Raw genomic sequence first — 25,241 nt, 5'->3', positions numbered from 1 at the left:
TGTAAAACTTTATGTTTGAATGCACTCAGATGTATCAATGTAATGCATTGTCTATTGTGTAAATGATATTCTTATGAATGCATGAATGTTGATGCAATCTTCATTTGACTTCAAAGTGGTGAACTTGGTCTTCCTTCAATTCATCATTTATTGCCAGGGTTACCTCTGGATATCAGTGTAGAAACTTATGCTATCAAGCTTGCATTTCTGTGGAATCATCTGATCAACTTGTATCTTTGCGTCTTCTTAACTTCATTTAAGTCTCAGAAGAAATGTTTCATTTGTGGAACTCTTGCCGTAGTCAGAGCTATGACCTTGATGTCCCATTTTGTCTTTGGTAACACCGACTTTCTTTGTCTAGACTTGTGTAGAAATCCCATAAAGCTTTCATCTTTGAAAAGAGAATCTATCATCTTTAAAAAGAGAATCTTTCATCTTTGAAAAGAGAATATATCATCTTTGAAGAATGTAGATGTGGATATGCCTGACTCAGCAGGGATTAATTAGGGGAGTAGAGTCTGTTCTGATTTGACTCTTGAAACACATCATAAGGAGAATTTATCTCAATTCCTTTCATGTCCCCACATTTAAATCAGATCTCCAATAAGGCAACATAGACCATATCATGTCGAGATGCTTAACAACAACCTGTAGTTCAACCTTAGTTGGTACCACTAGTTTCTTGTTGTTAAAATTTCAGCTCTCTTTCTGAGGAAAGAAATTTTCATCATATCTCACTTCTAATCTTGGGGTTGAAGAAGACATACTTCATCTTGGATCAATAACTGGAAACCATATGATTGCAACATTGGTTCAGCACCATAATCACTGGTTCGTAAAACATTTGACAATATATTCATATTTTCCTGTGGTTTCTGTCGAGATGTAAAACATTTGAAAACACATTCTTCCTTTCTTGTAGCTTCTGCTCAGATGTTTGTAAAGCATTTGATAACACATTCATCCTTTTCTGTGGCTTCTTCTCAAATTTCTCAATCATTGAAGTTCTTTGCCTAGTGTTCAAAGTTTTTGTATGATGTCACAAGATCACTTGAGAACAAAACTCAATTGGAATACAAGTGAAATACTGGTATGACCAAAAAGTTGGTCAAATTCACGATATGCTAGTGTCGAACTGAATAAGAGACACTAATTGATCTTGATATCATCTCTGAAAAAGGCAAATGTGATACTGATCATGCTTTCTTTCATAATGAGCATTGTAGAAAGTAGAAACACTTCAGCTATAGGATCAATGTACAGAAAGATATCCGTGGAATTCTTGCAGCTGGGGATGAAACACACATGATAAAACCAAAATAGATGAAAACTCAATTCATCTTGGCTAGCAATAATGATCCCAATAACAACAGGAATAACAGTAATGTAAGTGAGTCGAGTCTCCCTTTCCAATGTCATCAAGTAAGCAAAAACCGATGTGAAAAACAGCTTCATAATCCCAACGTTATGGTTGAAACTAAATGCCAGGCATCTCAAAGAAATATTTTCAATTGTCACCGACAGAGAATGTAAAATTCAAAGCTGAGATCTTAAGGAATTGAACCCTGGATCAAGTAGTCTACCTGGGGACCATCTTTATTCATGCAATCATGATGTAGTTTATCAAAGAACACATTGTCCTGTGACACATGGTTAAGAAGATTGGGTATTTGAAAACATATTTGCTGAGTAGATATTTGTTCAACAACAGGACCCTAATACAACTGCCTGATGAACGAAACAATTATGTGTAGTCAGCTCGACTGTCACTTTTTCATCATTTTTATTCTTCATATCTTTATGTCTTATTGGAAATATTTGTTCAAGTCAATGATCTTGACACAAGATGATATGGGCCTTCAGCATGCCCCAACATTAGCTCATACAAATGTTCAAAATGCATCAACAGTCCTCATTCTGATTAAAATGGGTTTTTATCATGCCACAACATTCGCTTCTTGTTAATTTGAGCCTTCAAAATGCCCCACATGGATCTGTCTGAAAGAACCTTTAAAATGTCCCAACATTTGCTGATACAGATGTTAAAAATATGCTCAACATTATTTATTGTTGAGATGAGCCTTCAAGAATGCCCAAATATTCATATTGCTGTGAGCCTTCAAAATGCCCCAATATTCTATTTTTGATTGAAAATGGACCCTCAAGATGTCCCTCTAGATCTTTCTGAATTGGGCTTTCGAGATGCCTCAATTTTGTATTTCTGGTTTACTCTCGATGTCTGTTTGATTGAAATGTCATGATCCCCATAAAGTTCAATTTTGACAATGCACTGTGGTGGATACTTGTGGCTTTATTCGTGCTCCAAATCTGTTTATTTCGAATATTCTCATTTTGGTGTCACTAAACAGCAGTGTTGTCAGGTAACTGGAAGAATTCTCTTCATGTTGTCACAAACTTAAGAAGTACTCAATCATTCTGACAGAAACGTCTGAGATATGTGTCTTCTGAATGAGGTGACCATTTTCTGTATCTGGAGGGATTTAGTCAAACAGAGCAGTAAAAATTGCTTGGTAATCCGTTCCAGGCTGACATAGTGGCTTTATCATCTTTCAGTGAAATACTCTGAAATATACTTTTCTGTGGGAGAGATACCAATTTATGTGAACAGTAATCTGGTGAAAATAGCAAAACTACATATACAATGGTACATGCTCTTTAAAAATCCACATCCATGCAACATGTTGATTCTGATAACAACTCATCTGATTATGAAGCGATCTTTCAGGATGATTTCACAGATATTGATAGTTCTTCTGATATTGAGGAAATCCTGAATTCTGATTCTAATGAGGAGAGTAAACTGTTATACTTGACAAAAATGGGATTCTCAGAGGCTGAGGCTTCAATAGCCATGGAGAGATGTAGTCTGAATTCATCAATTGTAGATTTGACAGATTCTGAATTCATCAATTGCAAAGTTGACAGATTTTATATGTGCTGCTCAACTGGCTAAGGCTACTGACACACTTCTTCCGGTAGAAGATAGGAAGCCATTATGCAATAATACCAATTACAAACAAAGGCAAAACTTGGGCTATGATTTTTGAAAAGGAAGAAATAGAGGAAGCTTGAAAAGAAGCTTCTTAATGAACCGACCAGATCAGATAACTCAAAGAACATTTCCAGAAGATGCTATTGGGTCTCCTTATTTTACTATCAAATTCATCTTTCAAATCTAATGATTAGTTGTGGGATTCATACCAAACTAGATCAGATAACTCAAAGAACACTTCCAAAAGATGCTATTGGGTCTTCTTATTTCTACTATGAGCACATGGCACTTGCTCCAGTTAATGTTTGGACTGGAATATTACAGTACTTATTCGATGTAGAGCCAGAATTTGTAGATTCGAAGCATTTTCATGCTACTACACTGAAAATGGGATATGTTGATAATCTGCCAATTGAGAACAGATTTCCTCTTATTCTGCTTCCTCCATGTGCCATACATGATGCTTTTCCATTGAAAAAGTTGAACAATTATAAATATGTACAGGAAGTGCCAAATTGACAGAAAGGATCTGTAAGGCTCTTGAAGCTTATGACGATGAGCCACCTTCGAGTGTCCAGAAGTATGTTCTTGATGAGTGCTGAAAATGGAATCTGGTATGGGTTGGAAGGAATAAAGTTGTTCCACTTGAACCTGATGAGGTGGAAATGCATCTAGTTTTCCCTAAAAACCATACACGAGGAGCAGGATCTGTTATATACATGTTCCCCAGTGGTATCAATGTCCTGTCTCTTTTCTCTAAAATCAGTGATGCAGAGGTTGCCTTCTACTATCTTGGTATACCTTTGAAAACAGATGTGCAAGAACTGAATAGTGATCAGTTGGAGCAATTGATGAGTAGATTTGGAGGATTCAACCTTGTTGTCGATGCATCCAATGTAACAACCTTACTAGAAGAAATAAACGTCATCAGGATGAACTAGAAGATTTTCGTTGTGTCTTTTCTTGCAATGACGGTTACAACAACTGTCTCTTCTGCTGTTCCAAAATATGTACTGCCATATCTCACTCTTCCTGAACCATAGAAAGGTCTATAAGTGTAGAATTTTCCAATATCTTATTATGTGCCATAAGTTCTCAATTTCAAGTTCAGCAATCTTCTGAAGGGCATAATGGATATAATCTTGACAAAGAAAATGATCGGCATGGAAGAAGTAGCAATGATGTATCAAGACTTGAACCAGCATCACAGTATAATCAGAGTGCAGGTAGTGACTTGTTCATTCTCATAATACATCTTACTGGGACTTATATCTCTGTGATGTAATCTGCCAGAAACATGGATTAATGGCTGGGGAAAGTAATTTGTCTGGTGATATTTATCGACCTCGACATGAGATAAACGATAATCTTTCTTGATGAATTGCTAATAATGTCATAGGAGAGTATCACTAGTTCAATTCTCCCGACTTTCTGGCTTCTTGGACCATTTGCTTTCAAGAAAGTGAAATGCTTCATCATTCTGGCTTCGTTCATTCTTCTTCTATAAAAGAGGTAGAATAAGCAACAATTGCTTCAAAGACCTTTCTCATTTGAGACTGTCCTGTTTGAAAATGTTTTTTTTCCTTTCTTTATTGAAGAATGAAAGAATTTTGCAAAGTAATGCACTTCTCAGGTTTATAATAGAATCAAATCATAAACAATGAGTTTAATGAATATCAAATAAATCAACTACACTTTTAAATCATTCAAAAATCATAGTCCTATGGCAAGTGTCAAAATTATTGACTGATTTGAGGTGTAGGTTGATTCTGGTAAAGTAGGTTCTTTCAAGTTGGTTCAGTATGTTGCTTTAGGCTTCCACTAACTTGAAGAAATGGTTGTTATGCCCATCTTGTAGAGATGCTTCTTGTTTCCAGACTCTCAGGAACATCTTTGGGATGTGCGGTGCTTCATTAAGAACTTTAAGATCGTCTCTTATGTCATTGTTGCACCATTCATTATTCGAGCCATCTTTTCAGGTTTTCAACTCGAATCCTCCTTTGGTTTCAAGATGTTATTTAAAAATTTACATCTTGAACCCCCCTTTATCATTTTTTATATCATGCATTAAAGATTTTAAAAACCAATTTTTGCAAATAAAAATCAATCTTGAGAGGCGGAATGAAATCTGAAGATACTCTCTTTTAATTGGATGCCTTCAATTTTGCTTTGCTTGACTTGGATCTTCTTTGTTGGGGATTTTTCTATCATCTGGATCTCTCTAGACTACCAAATTTTGGATTCATTTTCATTTTCTCATATCTTCATCATTTCTTGCTCTTCTTGTTGAATATGAATATCTGAATTAATTGTACTTGATCCACCTTGAGGCTCCCTGTAGTCACCCATCTTGATTCAATTTCTCCCCTTTTTCTTTTTCTTTTTTTTTCGTTTTTCTCATTTTTCCTTTTTCATCTATTTTTTTTTTTTTTTTTTTTTTTTTCTTTGCTGGATTTTTTTTCTTTGCTGGATGAGTATAAGACTTCAACTGTTTTGAATACCTCTTTTTCCTTTTTTTCATTTTTCCTTCTTCAAGTATAATATTTCTTGACAGAATCTAAGTTTATTTGGTTTCTCAGAACTTTCCCATCCATTTTTGCCAAGATCAACGCTTCTTCGGAAAAAGGCCTTTTTTACAATATTTGACCCGTCTCAATTAGACATCTATTTCCCCCGGTAATCTTTATGTATAGGCAAAATCTTTTTCAACACTAGATCATCTTCTTGGAATTCTCTTGGATGTATTTTCTTGTCCATTTCTAATGCATTTGCTCATGGTAAATAACTTTCAATTGATTCTCATCAATAAGGTTTAATTGATTAAATCGAGCTTAGATGCATTCAGTCTTCCCAAATTTGTCCTCCTTTAGGATACAAAATGATGGGATCTTAACTTCAATTGGTAATACTGCTTCCATCCCATAGACTAAACAATAAGATGTTGCCCCAGTAAATGTTCGCACAGTAATTCAATATGCATATAAGGCAAAAGGTAGCTTTTCGTGCTAATCCTTGTAAGCTTCAGTGGTCTTTGTAATGATCCTCTTAATGTTCTTATTTTCTCCTGAAAATGCCCCATTCATCTTTGGGTGATATGACACTGAGTTGGTGTGCTTGATCTGTGAGCGAAGTTAGTCATCTAATACATAGAAGTCTTTGTAAAAAGAGGTATCTCCAGGGGGAATGAATATTCAAGATTAACTTTATTTACATGAAAACAATGTAATTAATGCATGATATATTTATTTCAATCAATCATCTCTTCTTTGAGTATGTCCCAATCACTTGAAATCATCTTCGATAAGTTGGTCCATGATGCCTCATCTCATCTCTTCTTGCAGGAAAATTCACGGATAACTGAAAGTTTGGTTCTTTTGAGGTTTTTTTTTATGATGGCATTGTATTTGGAAGGTCAAATGTGTGACTTTTGAAATCGTATATATGGTGGAAGGTAGTATAATGAATCGATCAACTATACCCAAAAAAGTAAACATCTAGAGTTGGTGTCTCAAAAACAGGTGGAGACATTACTTCAGAGTCTCAGATAAATGTAGTGTCAGGATTTGGTTTTGGTAAGGGTCGAGTAATTGGCATTGGATATGGAAGATATAATTTTACCACTTGCCAAAGATCTATAACTTTTGAAAAATTAAAAGAATATTTAATCTACTTGATACTCAATAATCTCAAGGTTAAAACTTGATTCCTTGCTCATAATCATAAAAGCAATACACATTTATTTATTGCACAAAAGGCGAGAAAGGAACAAAAAACATATTCAAACAGGATGCTGAAAATAGAAAGTACTACAGTGGTAGATAACACTTCCACTTGTTTATGCATCATGCCTCATTACTCCTATAATGTTAGGTATGTAATAGGATCAGGGTTCTTTTCTTCATTTGCCCCCTATTTCTTGATCATTTCTTGTATCAAAACCCCTTTTTCAACAAGCATCTCAATTTCTTTTAACAGTGGCCTACAATTGCCTGTAGAATGCCCCTTTACCTCCAAGTGAAAATTACAAACACTATCTTGATCATAGCTATGAGCAGAAGGGTTTGATGTCACTTTAGTTGGTCTTGGTATGATGTATTGACCTTTAACCAAATGAGGATAAAAGTCTGAAATGGAAGTTTGGAACACTTCCAAAGTTTTTCTTGATCGCATGACTTTCTTTGGTCGATTCGAACAGTTATTTGCTCTTTTTCTTTTGCAATTGTGAGAACTCTGGATGCGACACTCATTCACATGATCAGCTTTTGTTTTTTTATTCATTGGGCTCCTGGATGTGACTTTTGAGTTTTCTTCATTGATTACATTCTCAATTAAATCTCCACTTGTCACAAGATTCTTGAATTCCTTTGTCGGATTTGCCTGCATTAACTCGAAGAAAGGTGCTGGAAGGGAATCACGAAACATACGTGATATTTCTTCTTCTAATATGGGAGGTTGAACTTGTGCTGCCACTCCTCTCCATCTTAAGGCATATTCTTGAAATCTTTCATTAGTTTTCTTCTTTACTCTTCGAAGATCCATTCATGTTGGAGCTAAGCCTTTAACATACTGATATTGTCCCAAAAATGCATCATCTAGATCTACCCATCTCTTGATCTGTTCTTGGGTCAACTGATTGTACCAGACTACTGTTGGGCCAACAAGACTATCATGGAAAGAGTGAATTAATAAATCATCAGAACTCAAATATCCTTCCATTTTTCTGCAAAACATTCTCAAATGGATTAAGGGACAACTGGTGCCATCATATTTCTCAAAATCATGCATTTTAAATTCATGGGGAATAATCAAATCTGGAACCAAGCTGAGCTCTCTTGCTTTTAATTCTTTGTGGTGGGCACTAACATCTTTCATGTTTCTGATTGCTTTCTCTGTCCTCTTGACTCTCTCCTCATATTGTGAATAATTAATGAGGCTATTCTTTGGGTTCAAGTAGGATGCCCCAGAGTATATCCTTCTTGACTCTTCATTCTGATAGCATGGTTGCTCTTTAGCAGTTATGTCTTCTTTATCAGATTCCATTCCCTGAATAATTTGATCTGATCCATCTGGTACTGAATCTGATGCTTCTTTCCTTGTATCCTGAGGTAACCCTGTCAATTGTTCTAGCCACTGATATTGTAGTCCCTCATAAGATTGCTCCATTGTTTTCATGATGATGGTAAAGTAATATGAATGAATGATCTTGGTTTTACTGTTACAAAACCTTTCAGGAATTATTTATATGTTTTTATAATTAAAGTACATAACATACTTAAATAAAAATGTGAAAAATGCATAAATGGAAAAATAAGAATGCAAAATGTGCAATTCAAAGGCAAACATAAAAGTATGAATGCAAAATGAAAAATGCAAAGATGAAAAATGAAAATGCATATATGAAAAGGTGTTACTCAAGAGTGATCATCTTAGAACAGATTTCATTGAACACAAAAGTCTCCGTGTATTAAACAAAATTTATATATAGGGACAACTTTCAGTCCTAACTTCAACAAAACTTTACATATAGGGAATAACTTTCTTATTTTCTTCTCTAAAAGCAAGTTAGTTTATCAGCTTATGAGCCATATTGCTTGTCTGGACTGCAGCTTCTTCCATGACATTCTGGTGTTCTTTCATCTCCTGTGTCAATTCTCGGAGTTGCTCATTTTCCCTTGTGAGATAACCTTTGTGTTCAAAAAGTTTTTGGACAAGATCTTCATGTATGTTGTAACTCTTTTTTTTTCAGTTTGGTGACCCCTGTTATTCAATCTTCTGAGGTGTTTCCTATGCCATCATTTCGAAAAGCTTGATTGATCTTCTGGAAATCTTCTTGCATGGTTTCCATTTTGGTGCTCAATTTATTGTTTTCCATCTTTAAATGACGTATTTGAGCCTCGAACCTTAGTAAATCTTCTTCTTTCTGGGCGCCTCTATTGATACCCTTACCTTTGAAGACTTTTGGTATTAATCTAGCAGGACCTTTGGTTATCAAACTAGGTCGATCATTTACCATAAATTGTAAGGTTCCATGATCCAAAAGACTTTGGACTCTACGTTTAAAGGCAAGACAATTCTCGATGGTATGTCCTTGAGCTCTGACATGATATTCACAATGAACGTTGATGTCATACCAATTTGGATACGGAGGTTGGAATGGTTTTATGTAATATGGAGCCACTTCCGTGCTTCAAGTAACTTTTCATACAACTCTTTATATGATATAGGTATAGCATCAACATGAGAACCGCCTTTTGTCTTGGATTGAACCTGAGTTTTAGATATCGAGAGCCTACTAAACTTCGATGATTTCAGGTTACATGATTTCTTCTTTTCTTGAGAGCTTTTACAATTGTCATTATTTCTTTGGTATCTCCAGATGACTTGTGAATACGGATGATGATTGTCTGTAACTTCTCCAATTGATTGGGATCAGAAATCCCTTGCATATTTGAGATTGCAGGATTATGTTCATTAAGCTTTCTCTCTTTCTGTGCAGGAATCTCTTCTCTTTTGGCCAAAACAGATATTCTATCCATCATCTTGGACATTTGCTCTCTTATTTCTCGTATCTCTTCTTGTTCCTTAATGGACACATGATCTCTAGGTGCATAGCTTTCTTCTATCCTCGGAGTTCCCTCAGGATGCCATTCCACGGTTGCGTCATATTTTGTTCGATCATAAAACTTTTTGTCCATTTATGATTTCTTTCCAATTTGATGAATAGTCTTTTCAGTTAATACCTTTTGGTCATGATTATGCAATGCAAACAAAAGAAAACAATATAAACAAATTAGAGCAAAAATAACATACATGGGAAAATAAGAAAAAATAAAATGGTTAATACCAACTAATTGAAAGAAAAAAATTTATTTATCATGGTATATAATAAATCCTAACCTCATGCTTTCTAGTTCCATGCTTTGTTTGGAAAATTTAACCTAACCGCATGATTTCTAGTTCGCATGCATTTATTCAGGAAAAGGAAATAAAATAAATTAAAAGCTAGAGCTTATTTCTCCTTTGTGTATACCTACTGAAATGGTTTCAGATCGGGAGAGTTTCTAGGGTTTATTATATGCAGGTTTTCAGTTCTAAGGGTACTCGAATTGTCCTTGTTGATGCCCCCTTGGGCTGTCAAAACCCTCAATCCTAGTCCATTACAGACTTTAAGCGGATCGAGTTCAATTCGAGGGGATACATTTCTCTATAACTGACACGGAGAATAAATTCTCACGAAGACATAGAGCATATGAACCCCGAAAGTTACTTGCTAGGTCTGACACGGAGAATAAATTCTCATGAAGACGTCGCTTTCACTCCCACTTAAAAGGACAAACTCAATTATAGAGCTTATGTAATGCAATGCAAGTGTTGTGTGTGAGGAGAAATGTTCAAACCTCTAACAGAAAAATAAATAATGAAAATACTTGCAAATAATAATATATATAAATACTATAAAAATAATAAGTATATATAAAAAATTTGAAAAGAAAGAATTATAAATTAAATATATGAATTTTTAATTTATTAGAGACAATTTATAATTGATTTTAAAAGTTTGAACGTCCCCAGCGAGTCGCCAAGCAGTCGTAACCTGTTTTCGTCCGGGCACGAATTTTTTTACTTGGTGGGAAAAGTGATGTGAATAAATGGTTTTTAAAATAATTTGGGAGTCGCCATCGGCCTTTTGGGTCAAGTAGGTTGAATACCTAAAAATTATCTTTTAAAAGAGTTTTTAAGAAAACATCAGTTAAAAGATGAACTGATCTGCGTTTATAACCAAAAATTCTTTCTTTTTAATAATAAAAAGGGATTCGTGGTCGGTTACGTTTAGGGAAGGATTAGCACCCCTACAACGCTCAAAATTGGTACTTTTTAATTATACATTGTCTCTATTATTAAAATTTAAGAATTCAAATATATTTAATTCATAATTATGTTATTTCAAATAATTTTAAGAAAATATATTAATATGTATAAATAAGATATTTATTTATTTAAAAATATCAGAAAATGGCTTCTAGGTGCTTTAAGACAGCTCCTTTCTTCGATATTAAAAATAAATAAATAACTAAAAAAATTTTTTCTAAAAATAATTAATATATAATTTATAAAAACAGGATATTTATTTATTTATGAATATAAAAAAAGAACTTCTAGGTGCTTTAAGACAGCTCTTTTCTTTGATATTAATAAATAAATAAATAACTAAAAAACATTTTTTCTAAAAATAATTAATATATAATTTATAAAAATAGGATATTTATTTATTTATGAATATCAAAAAAGAACTTCTAGGTGCTTTAAGACAGCTCTTTTCTTTGATATTAATAAATAAAATAAATATTAAAAATGTAATAATTTTTCATAAAAATGATTTAAATAAAAATAAATTATAATTTTTATAATATTTAATTTAAACAAATATATATAAATATATTTATAAGATTAAGATAATAATAAAATAATAATTAAAGCCATAATTAAAATATAAAAGTAATAACAAAATAATATTGTAATTAAATAATGATCAAAATAAAAGAAATTAAAATTATAAAACTAAATATAAAGTATTAAAAATAAAGATAATAATTCAAAATATTATGAAAGATAATGGTTAATAGAGTAATTTAACCTAATTAATTAATCGGTGATTAAAATAGAAATATTAAAATTATTAGTGACTAATTATGATATTTATCCTAAATATATTATTTAATACTGGTAAGGATTAAAAAATAATAAAATAAAATTCGAAGACTGAATTAGAACATTCAGAAGTTAGTTTCAGTGACTAAAATGAATAATTACAAAACTAGGATGGCTACGAAAAGGGTTTAGCCATACATGTAAATTACACAGGTACCCCTCATCAAAACGGCGTCGTTTTGATGAGGGTATTAATACCCAAACGGCCGGCCTCCCTTGGGCTATTGTTTCATTTGTCTGGTTTTGCTTCTCTCTCTAAAGAGAGAGAAGCTCTCATTTTCCTTCACCGGAGAAGAAAACCTATCTCCGTTTCCGGCGACGATCGCCGCCGCCGGCCGCCGTCTCCGGTGGCCGGAGATTACCAAACTACACCAAATTAAAGATCTCAACTCCTAAAGGCCAAATCCAACCTCCTTTTACCCTAAATCCCCTTAGATCGACCTAGATCTAAGTTTTTTACCTTCGGCTTTCTGATGACGCAAGGAGGCTCCGATGACTATGGTTTCCTCGGTAAGTTTCTCTATTCTCTCTTCTTTTGGTTTCTGTTGTCTACTGGTTGTTGTGGTTGCTCTCTATATCTCTCTTTTTTGGCTACTGCTCGCCTTCTTTTCTGTTTCTGTCTGTGTTTTCCCTTCTGTTTTCGTGGCTGTCTCCTCTCTTTCGCAGGTGGTCGATGGCTTTATAGCCATCATCAAGACGCTCATCGGACCGGTTAAAGGAAAGGAGTTCGGTGAGTCACCGAGCTATGTGGTGACTCACCATAGAGCTCGACATGTGGAGGGGCAGCTGGCTTCTAGAGGCTTCTGGCGAGGCGGCGATTTCGTGGCGTGGCACTGGCAGCTGGAACGTCTGGAAGCAACGGCGGCTGAATGATAACCTAGGGTTATGAAACCCTAGGGCTTCACGCTGGTATCCTGTGGACCGTTGGATCTTTCAACGGTTGATAGAAGCGGCGGCTGGGTGTATGGGATGTAAACCCTAGAAGGGTTCAGGGTTACTGTTTGGCCAACTCTGTTGGGCTGATTGATTGGGCCTGGATGGTTTGTATTTGGGCTTGTAATAATTATTTAATAATAATATAATATATAATAATAATAATAATAATTAATAATAATAATAATAATAATTATAATAATAATTTAATAATAATAAACGAAAAATTAGTGTTTACAATTATCATTAACATTAAATTATTAACTTAGTCTCATGAATTAAATAAAAAACCGTGTATTCTTCAATTTAATAACTTTTTTAGTCTTTGCCACCTTTTTAAGCCACTGAGGCTCGAAAGGTTCATTGGCTCAATTTTTATTTAGTATTTATTTGACATATAATTTTATTTATTATTTTTTAGAAAATATAATTCACTCGAAATAGTGAGATTTGACACCCCACCAGAGTGTAATAGGTGTTGGCCTTTAATTTTGTCCCTTTGAATTCTATGGACATACAAATCCATGACAGCCTGCAGAAATGTCTTTTAATAAAATTAATATAATGGTAAAAATACACTTTGCCCCCCACCGAAAGTTATAGTTTAATTTCAACCCATCGTTAAAGAAATTTTTAAATTTATCCTTATAATTAGATTGAATGTTGTTACTGATAAAAAAATATTATTTTATGTAAAAAATTTAAGTTCAAATAATTGTATTAAAAAAGACATGTATATATTATCAATAAATTTAAATAATTATAAATATATTATATTTTATAATCGTTTAAAAGAATTATCTTTACAATTCATATGTTTAATCACTAATAATTTACATATCAATCAAACACAGAATTGTTAGAAAATACTTTCGGATCGAAATAAAAAAGTAATCTTAATCTTAAAAGTGATTAAATCTGCATTAATTTCGATCCCAAACACAACTAGTGTAGGTTGGATGTAAACTAAAGTTAGATTTTAGAATTAATAAAAGGTAGGACCCAAACAAAGTGAGCACATTTCCTTTGACCAACCAAACCTTAGTTAGCCAGTTAGGTCTCAGGGAGCGGACCTATAAATGCCACACGTGTGGACCCCTGTCTGTCTGTTCCTAGCTTTTCTCATATAAAACTTTGAATCCCCGAAAACCAGGAATAATTCACAGAGAATTTTCCAGACTCATTTTTTTTTAATTTTCATTTCTCATTTTCCATTGGAGATGCCCGGAAGCTTAGAGCCTTTAGATTTGGTCGGTGTTCAAGTCCCTTACTATTTCAGATGCCCTATCTCCCTCGAGCTCATGCGTGACCCGGTAACGGTCAGCACCGGTCAAACATACGACCGGACCAGCATCGAATCATGGGCTGCTACCGGTAACACCACTTGTCCGGTCACTCGAGCACCGCTCTCTGATTTCACTCTCATCCCTAATCATACACTTCGCCGGTTGATTCAAGATTGGTGTGTTGCGAACCGGGCTTTTGGTATCGAGCGAATTCCTACTCCGAAACAACCGGCCGAGCCGGCCACGGTTAGGTCTTTGCTGAATCAGGCTTCCTTGGTTTCGAATACAGTTTCGGCTCGTATTTCTGCTATGGTTCAACTTAAGGGACTCACCCTTGACTCGGAGAAGAATCGTTCCGTGATTTGTTCTCATGGTAACGCACGTGAAATATTAATGAGTATTGTGTTTTCGGAGTCGAGTTCCGAATCTTTGGAGTTGAATCAGGAGGCACTCGCGGTTTTGGTGATGTTTCAACTCAGCGAGTCCGAGTGCACGGAGATCGCTTCGGATTTGAATAAAGTGATTTACTTATCGAAACTCTTGTTTCATTCCTCGATTGATGTTCGAATCAACTCGGCTTCGCTCATCGAAACCGTTCTCGCCGGAACGAATTCATCGGATCTCCGAGCCGAGATCAGCAATGTGGATGAAATCTTCGCCGGCGTCGTCGATATATTGAAGAATCTCAACTCGTATCCACGCGCCTTGAGAATCGGCGTTCGAGCTCTGTTCGCCTTGTGTTTAGTCAAACAAACCAGGCAAAAAGCCGTGGAAGCCGGGGCCGCCGAGGCGCTGATCGAACGGTTAGCCGATTTGGACAAGTGCGACGCCGAACGAGCTCTGGCGACGATCGAGTTGCTATGCAGGATCCCCTCCGGTTGCTCCGCCTTCGCGGCGCACGCGCTAACCGTCCCGTTGTTGGTAAAGACGATACTGAAGATATCCGATAGGGCAACGGAGTACGCCGCAGGGGCGTTGACGGCGCTGTGTTCGGAATCGGAACGGAGTCAGGGGGAGGCGGTGACTGCGGGCGTGCTGATCCAGTTGCTGTTGTTGGTCCAAAGCGATTGTACGGAGAGGGCGAAGAGAAAAGCTCAGATGCTGCTTAGATTGCTTCGGGATTCGTGGCCTGAAGATTCTACGGGGAATTCCGATGATTTCGCTTGCAGCCCCTTTTGAAGCATAACTACTCACTGCATTCCTTCTTTTAGGGCAAACATTCTTAATTTTCTTATTTTTTTCTCAAATGAAAAGAAAAATCAATAGTTATTCAATTTCAAAAATAATTAACATTTCGATCTTAAATCAGGTACATAGACGAGGCTGTAGTTTTCTTGTACCTAAGACTGCAAAATCTTTCGAAAAATAGATATCCCGTATCATTCTTTCTTTTTCTTTCTAATCTTTCAGTATATACGATTTCAATCATTATCTTTATTATTAACAATTTTTGTGTTGTTTCATAGATAATGATTTCATTAATCTAATAATATCTTTTAATAGTCTATTAAATTATTTTTTAATTATTTACAATATTTAATAATAAATCTAAAATTATTTTTTAAGCATGAGTATATAATAATATAATGTTTTTAACTGTAATAAATTTTAAAATATACACTATTAATAAATAAATAAATAATATATGGATTTTAGGACAAATATTGAACAATACCTATTGACTACCAACAATATATATCCATTAACTCGAGATTATTAAAGAAATAATACACTTTTATTTCTTTTGAGGTAGTTTAATAAATTCTAAATCCGATAATAATTATATGAATAGGAAGTATTGAATTTTGATGTGGATGGTAAATTGGTAATTGAATAGTTTATGAAATAATGATGATTTGATACGGTGAACGTGAGTGTCACATGTTTCGTAGCTGTTAGGCAGTCTTTTCCTGGAAACTAGAGTTGAACGTTTGCCCCTCGAAACACCTCACCTTGATTTGTTTATAAAATAAATGGATAATACAATTTTCACTCCCTAATTTTAACATTTTTTATAATCCAATCCCTAAACAAATTTTAGTCAGCGTTAATCTCCGAACTTAACTTTTTTTCTGTTTCGGTCCTTTTAGTATCATGACTTTCTGATGTTATGAAAAATGGTTCCTTCTTAGAGAGACCACGCCATGAAAATGATTAGAAAGTTAAGTTTAAAATTAATATAAATAAAAAATTGGGGATTAAATTAAGAAAATTAAAGGTTGGTTTATCCCTAAAATTAATAACTCTCCAAAACCTAAAAGTACAAAACTTTATATAACTTCATAGGTTTGTTTTAAGGTTTGAATTGTTATTGTAACTTTGGCTTGTGTAAGGGACACCACAAAATAGAAAACTTTGTCCCCCGACTCCAAAACACCACGTTTCATCTTTCAAAGTGGACCTAATTCTTTTGTCCAAGCCCTCAGGATTCGTACACTTATATTGATTTCGATTGAATTCGAAGTAGTCTGCTGATTCTTGAACACAAGAAAAATTCTCCCAACACTAATATTTTTTTACAGATTAATATTTGAGCTTTGATTGCAAATCGATAATTATAAATTTGTAACTAGATCTTTTTATTACAATTCTCAAACATAAGACCCTATTCAAGGAATATCGAATCTTTTATCATCCAATCAAATAGACTTGAGACTGTAGTTTCTTTTATCTACAAGACTCGAATTAAAAATAGACAAAGCATAGACTCTTTCGTGCTACCCCGCCTGCATGGTTTGAGGTCTACTAAAGAAAAGTGGCATTGGGACAAGGGTAGGATCCCCTCCCACCTACAATGTTGAAATGGGGAAAAAATGGGTGTGGTTTAAATTTCTTAAAAGATGATGGGTGGGTCACATGTTGGTGGGGATGTATAAACAGAAACCATGGAATCACATGGATTGGTCCATATTTTTCTTCATATGAGCGATGGCTATTAGTGCTCACATGCCCTAACCAACTACTTTGTACCTTATCTTTTGGGTCACTACAACAATTGGGAAATTCGTTCGTCTTTGTAATGTCCTTTATTACTTTTGATGCATTTGGGTCCCTGCCATTGCAGCCGGATCATTTGGGGAACCTTGAAATGATTCATTTGCAGATGGTATTTTTCTCTAGGTGAAGAGCGTTTTGGCATACAATACCACACTTATTGACAATACATGTGTGCGAGTTATCAATAATTATGAAAATTTATGAACACATATCAATCTATAATCAGCTCTATTAAAAGAAAAATATCATTATTTCTTTCTAGTAGTAAGATTAAAACCCATTACATGCATATTATTGCTATCTTGTTTTGTTCCATTCTGTTTATGTTTGTACATGTGTACTTTTTGAAAAAATAACCTCATATTTTTTCTTAAAATTTCCGAATATATGTGTGTGGAGACAAATAGTTGAATAAATAACAAAAACTGGGATTTGAGAAAATTATGCAATGAAACAAACAAATTAAGGATGAAAAAGAACCTAAAATATTATTATATTAAAAAAATTGAGAGGAATAAGGATGGGAAACTGTGAAGCCCTATCCGCCTCTGATGACCTTTCTATTCCAAAGAATCAGCGTCACCGAGATGAGGCCCCACCTGACCCCACCAATCCTCCAGCGCAACAACTTTGCTCCCACGCCCCTGCTCCACCGTTCTCTTGCAAAGATTCTGTCTTGGGATTGAGCGAAGCGCTCCCAGTTGAAGATCTGCTTTCGTTAGATGATGATGATCTTGATCTCATTGAGGAAGATGTTAGCGTAAGGGAATCCGATGGTTTTTCGTTCATAAATGTTTCGGATCGTATCCAAGCTATAGCGCTCAAAAGTATGGAACAGACCTTAGTGGTAAAGATCCTTGGTCGACGAAATAGCTATAACGTTTTACACGCCCACATGCTTAGAATTTGGAAACCTACGTATCCTCTGAAACTAATTGATATTGAGAACGATCATTTTTTGGTTAAATTCTTGGCGCGCATTGACTATCTCAAAGTCCTCTCCGATGGACCCTGGACCATTTTCGGACATTATCTTACAGTGAAACACTGGTTACTTGACTTTAATCCCACTCAATCCCATCCGAATAGGCTGATGGCTTTGATACGTCTCTCGAGACTTCCAATCACTTGGTACAAATGCAGTTTAATTGAAGCAATTGGATCAAGACTTGGTTCTGTTCTTAAAATCGATTATCAAACTGACAACGGACGACGTGGCCGCTTTGCATGTACGGCAGTGACAATTAATCTGATGAAGCCTCTAATCTCAAAGATTTTCATCAATGTTCACACTCAACTTATCGAGTATGAATCTCTTCTTGTGGTTTGTTTTAAATGTGGGATTTACGAACATACTAGTAGCTCTTGCCCTCAAAATGCTCCTCAAACTGACATTGTGTCTAGCAGTGGTGATCACCAACACCCTAAAGACAACAACTTTATTCCCTCGGATACATTTGGACCATGGATTCTAGTTGAAAAGAAAAAGTGGTGCTCAAATTGCAAAGAAATAAACCCACAACAGTCAACTGTTGCTGTCCCTAACCAGGCTACAAGCTTTGAACCCCTGTCGGATTTAAATACTGATATCGTAGTGCATGCCGCTGTTAAAACCATGATACAGACCCCAATTGCTCGATCAAATACAGTCTGTCCCTAGCCAAAGGCCAAACTAGGCTCTGGAAAAGAGAATCAAACTCGCTCATACAATTCCTAAATCCGAAGGAAAGAATCTTGCTTTTGCTCGAAAGCCTCTTGTTGTAATATTGGGGAACTGCAATATGAACATACCAATCGTTGCAAATTCTGGTCAGCATCAAGCTAACTCTAGTATGGACTCTAGAAACCAACAACGCCGAACTCTCCTTGATCTCTCGAAGCATGTTTCCATCGAAATGGCAGTTGATGATGCCCCGCCACTTCCTACTATATGGTTACTGGGGCGTTGGTTCCAAATGTGAACCTAGTTGCTTCTAGCCGCGCTATGGATGGTCCTACGACCATGATTGAATGATTTGTCGTCTCTCAGCTTTCTTTTCCCTATATAGTTTTTTATGGATTTAAAGACTTTTGTTTGGAATACACAAGGTTTTCGTAGTAGGAATTTTATTCGAGTTACTCGTCAATACCTACATGATCACCATCCTGATGTTGTGTTTTTGTTGAGACTAGGATTCGCCGTTCTAGAGCGGATAATATTATTCATGCCCTTGGTTTCCCAAACTCTCACAGGGTTGAAGCTGCGGGATTTTCGAGAGGTATTTGGGTCTGTTGGTATGATCATATTCAAAATGATGTTATGTTCTGTCACTTTCAATTTATTCATTGTCAGATTCAGGATCTGAGACATCATACAAAAGCTCCTTTTCTGGCCACCTTTGTTTATGCTAGTCCGAGCAGTTCTTTGTGAAAAGCTCTCTAGTGCTATATTCCTTCCCTCTCACCTGCTATCTCTAAACCCTAGGTTCTACTCGGTGATTTCAATGCCACTCTTCATCCTGATGATCGACTTGGTTGTGTTTCTTCCTACTATCTCTGACCCTGGGTCAATGTTCTGTTTGACTTGATCGAAACCTTGGCAATTCGTTGTGGCTTGAGGATTTTTCCATGTCCTCACTTAATCATCTTATGTGCATGAAATTGGATCATCGGTCTATTCTTATCTCTCTATATGGCTCTGCTCGACGGAGAAGACCTTATTTATTCAAGTACTTTTCTAGTTGGTCACTTCATCGTGATTTCAAGCAGTTTGGAAATGATAATTAGGCCACATCTATTCCACTCTATGAGGCTACCTCCAAATTCTCGACAATCGTTTCTCTCTAGAATACTAAAGTGTTTGAGTCCATTGGGCTCAATAAAAAAAATTCTTATGGCTTGTCTCCGGGGTGTTCAAATGTGTCTTGATCAGCATCGCACTCGACATCTTTTAGAGCTTGAATCTAAGGTGCTTTCTGACTTGGAGTCTATTCTTAACCAGGAAGAACAACTCTGATTTAGAAATCTAGAGCTGATTGGATAACTTTTGGTGATTGTAATACAAAGTTCTTCCACTCACATACCATTACACGTCGACGATAAAATACGATTCATAGGCTAAATTTATGGAATGATGAGTGGTGTGATGATGATGTTGTTATGAATGTGGAAGCCACTTCTATATGCTGATGATGTTCACTCTTCGAGAAACTTTCCAATATCGGGTAAATTTCCCAATCTAACTGACTTGGATGCTTCTTCTTTATCTACTATCCCCTCAGAAGATGAAATCAAATACGCCTTATTTGCTTTGGGTCCTCTTAAGGCTCCTGGTATTGACGATCTCCACGCTCAATTCTTCCAAAAGAATTGGGATACTATCAAGTCTTCAGTCTGCGCCATGATTCACTCAACTTTTTCTCATCATAGCATTGATTCGGGGTTTCACCGCACCATCCTCGCCTAATTCGAAAGTTGCTTATCCTGAGACGTTCTCTGATTTTTCCCCCATCAGTTTATGTTCGGTACTTCATAAGCTCATCGCTAAGCTTATAGTTTGTCGAATCCAAAAGGTCATTCCTCTCCTGATAGGGCCTCACCAAACAAGCCTTATAAAAGGGAGAAGCATCATGGAAAATATTATTGTAAATTAGGAGGAGATTCACTTATGCAATCAAAGAAAGACAAGACTAGATTGATGGTCATAAAAGTTGATCTTCAGAGTATTTTGTTAGAGTTCGCTGGAACTTCATTGACGACACACTCTCTGGCGCAGGTCTCCCTCGTGCTTTGATTAATTTAATTATGCTTTGTGTTACGCCGCCTAAAATGCAGGTCCAATGGAATGGTAGTCTCAGTACTAAGTTCTCGCCTGAGAGAGGAATCTTTTAGGGTAATCCTTTATCTCCGTACCTTTTCAACCTGACCATGAAAAAAGTGAGTCACAACATCCGACATAGTGTGGATTCTGGTGACTGTCAACTTTTCGTTTATCACGTCATGGCACTCCGATTTCCCATTTATTTTTTACAGACGACCTTATTCTCTATGCAAAGGCTGACCTTTCAAGCGGTGATTGATCCGAATATCGATGTTTTTGGCCAATACTCGGGACATTTGGTGAATAACAAAAGACTACAATTTATTTTTCTCCAACTACATCGGGTGATCTTCGTGTTGCAATCTGTAATAGACTGGGTTTTCAGGAGATCCCTGAATTAGGCAAGTATCTGGGGTACCGATTCACCATTTTTGGAGCCACCAAAGATTTATACCGTTTTATCCTTGATAAAATTCAACGCAAACTCGACGGTTGGTCGACTCGCACTCTTACCTTCATTAGAAAAATCACTCTTGCTAAAACCGTTCTTCAAAGTATACCAACTTATATAATACAAGTCAGCAAATTATCGAAGTCCCTATGTGATGACATTGAACGGGTTCTTATGTGCTTCGTTTGAGGTTCTACAACCAACACTTCTTCCATACCGTTGGTACGGTGGGAATCTCTTTGCCAATCGCTTTCGACGAGTGGTCTAGGCTTTCGACAAATGGAGTTTCAAAACGTCGCTTTTCTTTTTAAGGTTTGCAACGCTTTAATCCAATCCCCACAATTTTACTGGATTTACCTTTTACGTGAAAATATAAGATTATTGATGTTTTCCCAGTCTCGATCACACATTCAGCCTGCTCATCCTTTTGGTGTCAACTCTCCAATATTTGGCCATCGTTCCATGCAAACTTGGTCTGGTCTGTCGGTAATGGAACCTCTATTAATTTTTGGTGTGATATATGGATCCTTGAAATTGGACCGCTCATAAGTTATGCAGTTCCTGATCGCCCCATGGATGTCTCTCTCTTCAAGTTGCAGGCGTTCTCCATCCTGATGGCATGTAAACCGGCCTTTGCTGGACTTCTTAGTAACTCCGGATGTTATCCCTCATATCCGTCGTGCCCTTGACTTTACCACTAACATGGGGACTGATATCTGCTATTGGTCGAACACTGCCAAGCGTGTTTTCACGGTCAAATCCATCTATAATGCTTTTAGCTGTTCAAATTGGGATGCTAAATTGCCATGTTGGTCTTCTGTATGGAAGCTTAAGTCCTGAGAGAGTTTGTCGTTTTCTTTGGCTGGCCATGCGTGACAAGGTACTCTCAAACCACAACCGATGCGTGAGAGGGTTCAATTATGATCCTTCCTACAGTTCGTGCCCTAGAGTGAGTGAAACAATGCTTCAGATCTTAAGAGACAACCCTAACGCTCGTAGCATCCGGAATAAGCTTCTTGTGCATTATCCTTTCCCCTCTTTTTTCTCTTTCACATACTGATTGGTTTCTGAAGAATTTAAATTCTCAATTTTATTGTACTGAGCCCCAAGGTCCTTGGAATGTGCTTTTTTCATCCCTAGTTTGGACACTTTGGAAAGCAAGAAATTTGGTTGTGTTTCAAAACCAAACCACTACTGCAGATTTCATTTTTCAACAGTGTTGCCTATGGCAAGCTCTACCTGGGTTGTGCAATAAGTGGACAATCTGGTGCATCCCCACTCATACAGCAAAAGTGAACGTGGCTTGAACATGGTTGGATTGCTCTTAATACAGATGGTGTCGTCTCTCGCACTACCAACCACGGTTCAGTCGGTGGCATTTCCTGCAATCACATAGGGTTGTGTCTTGGTGCTTTCACAAAGACTGTAGGCCTCGCAACGACACTTGATGCAGAGCTTACGGGAATTTACGAAGGTATCAAGCTCGCTTGGACGTACGGTTTTGAGAAGTTAATTGTCCAAACGGATAGTAGTGATGCTCACTGCTTACTTTCTCCTCCGTCGCTAATCAACCATTTCGCCGCGGTACGTGCGATTGCTAGCCTCTGTTCACAAGCTTGGTTTGTTGAATTTTTTTTTTTTTTGTATTCCTCGAGAAGCAAAAATGACAGCTGATCTCCTCACCAAGATAACGTCGACAATCTCTCCCTCTTTCAATCGTTGAAGTTTTACCAGCCTCGTTTCAGGAGGTCTAGTACAGGGATTTACATGGTCCATCTTACTCTCCTGTAATAGCTTAAGTCTTGACTCTTTTCTATTAAAAAAATTGAGAGGAATAACAATCTATCCTAACCACTGTGTAACTTGGTCTCTGGTTCACAGGGCGAGCCAAGTCACGTAGATGAATTTGGGTAGATAGGCCACATGTCTGATTCTATATATAAATATATTTGAATTGAAAGAAAGATCAATGGAACCTAGACAGGGTATCATTTAACAGTAAGGAGACGAAATTTATCCCTATCTAATACATCGTGAATGATAGCAGGGGAAGAGTCATGTGTGTTCAAAGAAAAGCTTGAAGAGCGACTGACAAGCTTCCTGAGAGCATCAACAGGGTGCTTGCCCTCCCTTGGAATCCATTTGAATGAAGGTTTGAGGAGAAGCAGCAGTCACACAAGGCAGCAGGAACTATCAAACTCCCAAAGATACCTTGTATGGGCGTAGTCACAAAGAACGTGTAGGACCGATTCAGGGGCGGCTGCACCGGATATGCAATCACAGTTTGTCCAAAAGGGAGCGTTTATACCGTTCTAAGTTAGTCATCAACTTTTGTCTGGAAGCTGATCCTTAAGAAGACGCGCAGACGCTGAGGAATTTTCAATGCGCCAAATGATCTCAAATGAGAAGGTGGGTTCCCAAGCAGTACCCATAAGCAGATTTTAATTGAAAATCATGCACGAACCAAACTACCTTGGTAATAAAGAAATTATTGATGGTAAAAAAATTATTTTTATTTCTTGAGATATTGAGTTCCAGCACCATACATATTAAGAGTATGAACATTTAATGTCAAATTATTGAGAGTTACATTTGAATAAATATTGTCTTGTACAATTATAATAACCTTAAATTTCTCAGGATACAGGAAAAAAGAATGGAAATCATGCTTAAGAGTCCGTCTCCATATTCTACAATTAAATGGTCCAAATATTATTGAATAAAAATATTTTCATTAGTCGACAAGACAGTTGTGATAAGAGAAAATCAAGACATTTTGTTTTCTATAGTTCCAACTTTTTCTCACTTCATTTAATTCAATAGCTATTTTTTCTAATTCAATTCCATATTCCAAATCAATTTTTTTTATTTATATAAATTCAATCCCATTATTATTGGACTTCTCAAATTCCATCACCTTCTTTTCCGAATCCCCATAAACGATATTCTTCACTTCTAAATTTTAAGGATAATGAAATCCTCAAATACACCTATAAATAATCCTTATTTTGTTCTCCTTCACATCTCAATTTCTCATGCATTCTCTAAAATATTTCATTTTAAAATATACTACTAAAAATATTAGACCATACACACTTATATGTTACACCAGGAATCAAAGCAACCTTAACATGTATTGTAATTAAAAGATTTAGTACTCTAAAGCAGGCACTCTCAATTCACGTGTTGAGCTATGTTGGTAGTGTTGAAATGCAGCTCCTAGTTGCTAAAGATATCATACCTGACCCAGAGTTTCTGGCTAAGTGCTTTCAAGATGCATTATTGCTTGGAATGATAATGACAGCAATTGGGGTCAATACAGCATATACAACAAAAAACAATAACATTTATGGTATGGCGTGATGTCCACCATGAATAATTTTATACCCTCTTCGTTTTAATCATAAGATAAATTCTATGGCAGATTAAAATACACAGACAAAAGGATGTAAATCGTACGAGAAATTCTTCTATAAATTCGTTGTCAAGTCGAAACAGTACACACAAACAAAAGATGCATTAAAATCTATGGAACACGTTCAGCCTCTAAAATGCAACTTGCTCAAACTCAAGCTTGAGGTTTATATAAATGCATCGTTTTTAAAGAATTTAAGACCATAACCATCTTCAAACAAAAGAAAAATATCCATGAAAAGCCATGTAGCCATTTTCACAAGGATTTCTCCCCAAGATCTACTCTATAGTTAGGGTCGGGTTTTTGGTCAACCCGATCCGAAAATATACATCCTCCATCCGAACTCTTATATATCTTCCATCCGACTTGACATGAAAGAAATATATATTTTTCATCCGACTCCGACTTGAATTTTAAGAGTAAAAATTCAGCCCAACCCGATTCTGTATAAAATAAAGACTAAACCAACCTAGTCCCGAAGTTTTTTTTTTAAAAAAATGGGACATATCAGATCAGGTGGAACCCATCGGTTATATTACTATAATCAAACAAAAGTATTCACATTGCAGCCATGTTTCCGGACATTTTATCATCACCGTCACCACAAAAGAGTGCATATAGAAGCTATATACAAGATT

General features: G+C 36.1%; 1 protein-coding gene across 1 annotated transcript; it reads left to right on the top strand.

The window, feature by feature from the left end:
• Nucleotides 1–13,796: 13,796 nt before the first annotated feature.
• LOC120151584 (U-box domain-containing protein 26-like) lies at nucleotides 13,797–15,334 on the top strand. The gene has a single exon (XM_039163986.1). It carries the CDS (start codon nucleotides 13,876–13,878, stop codon nucleotides 15,118–15,120), a length of 1,245 nt encoding a protein of 414 aa, XP_039019917.1. The 5' UTR covers nucleotides 13,797–13,875; the 3' UTR covers nucleotides 15,121–15,334.
• Nucleotides 15,335–25,241: the final 9,907 nt, after the last annotated feature.

Source organism: Hibiscus syriacus, unplaced genomic scaffold (genome assembly GCF_006381635.1).
Source record: "Hibiscus syriacus cultivar Baekdansim isolate YM2019G1 unplaced genomic scaffold, ASM638163v2 tig00111061_pilon, whole genome shotgun sequence".
In the NCBI taxonomy this organism is placed as follows: domain Eukaryota; kingdom Viridiplantae; phylum Streptophyta; class Magnoliopsida; order Malvales; family Malvaceae; genus Hibiscus; species Hibiscus syriacus.
Note: the sequence above shows the minus strand (reverse complement) of the source record. Positions and strands in the feature narration are given on the sequence as shown.

What these genes read in the sequence shown, in the direction of transcription:
- LOC120151584 (XM_039163986.1), top strand. Translation starts at nt 13,876, where the DNA reads ATGCCCGGAAGCTTAGAGCCTTTAGATTTGGTCGGTGTTCAAGTCCCT.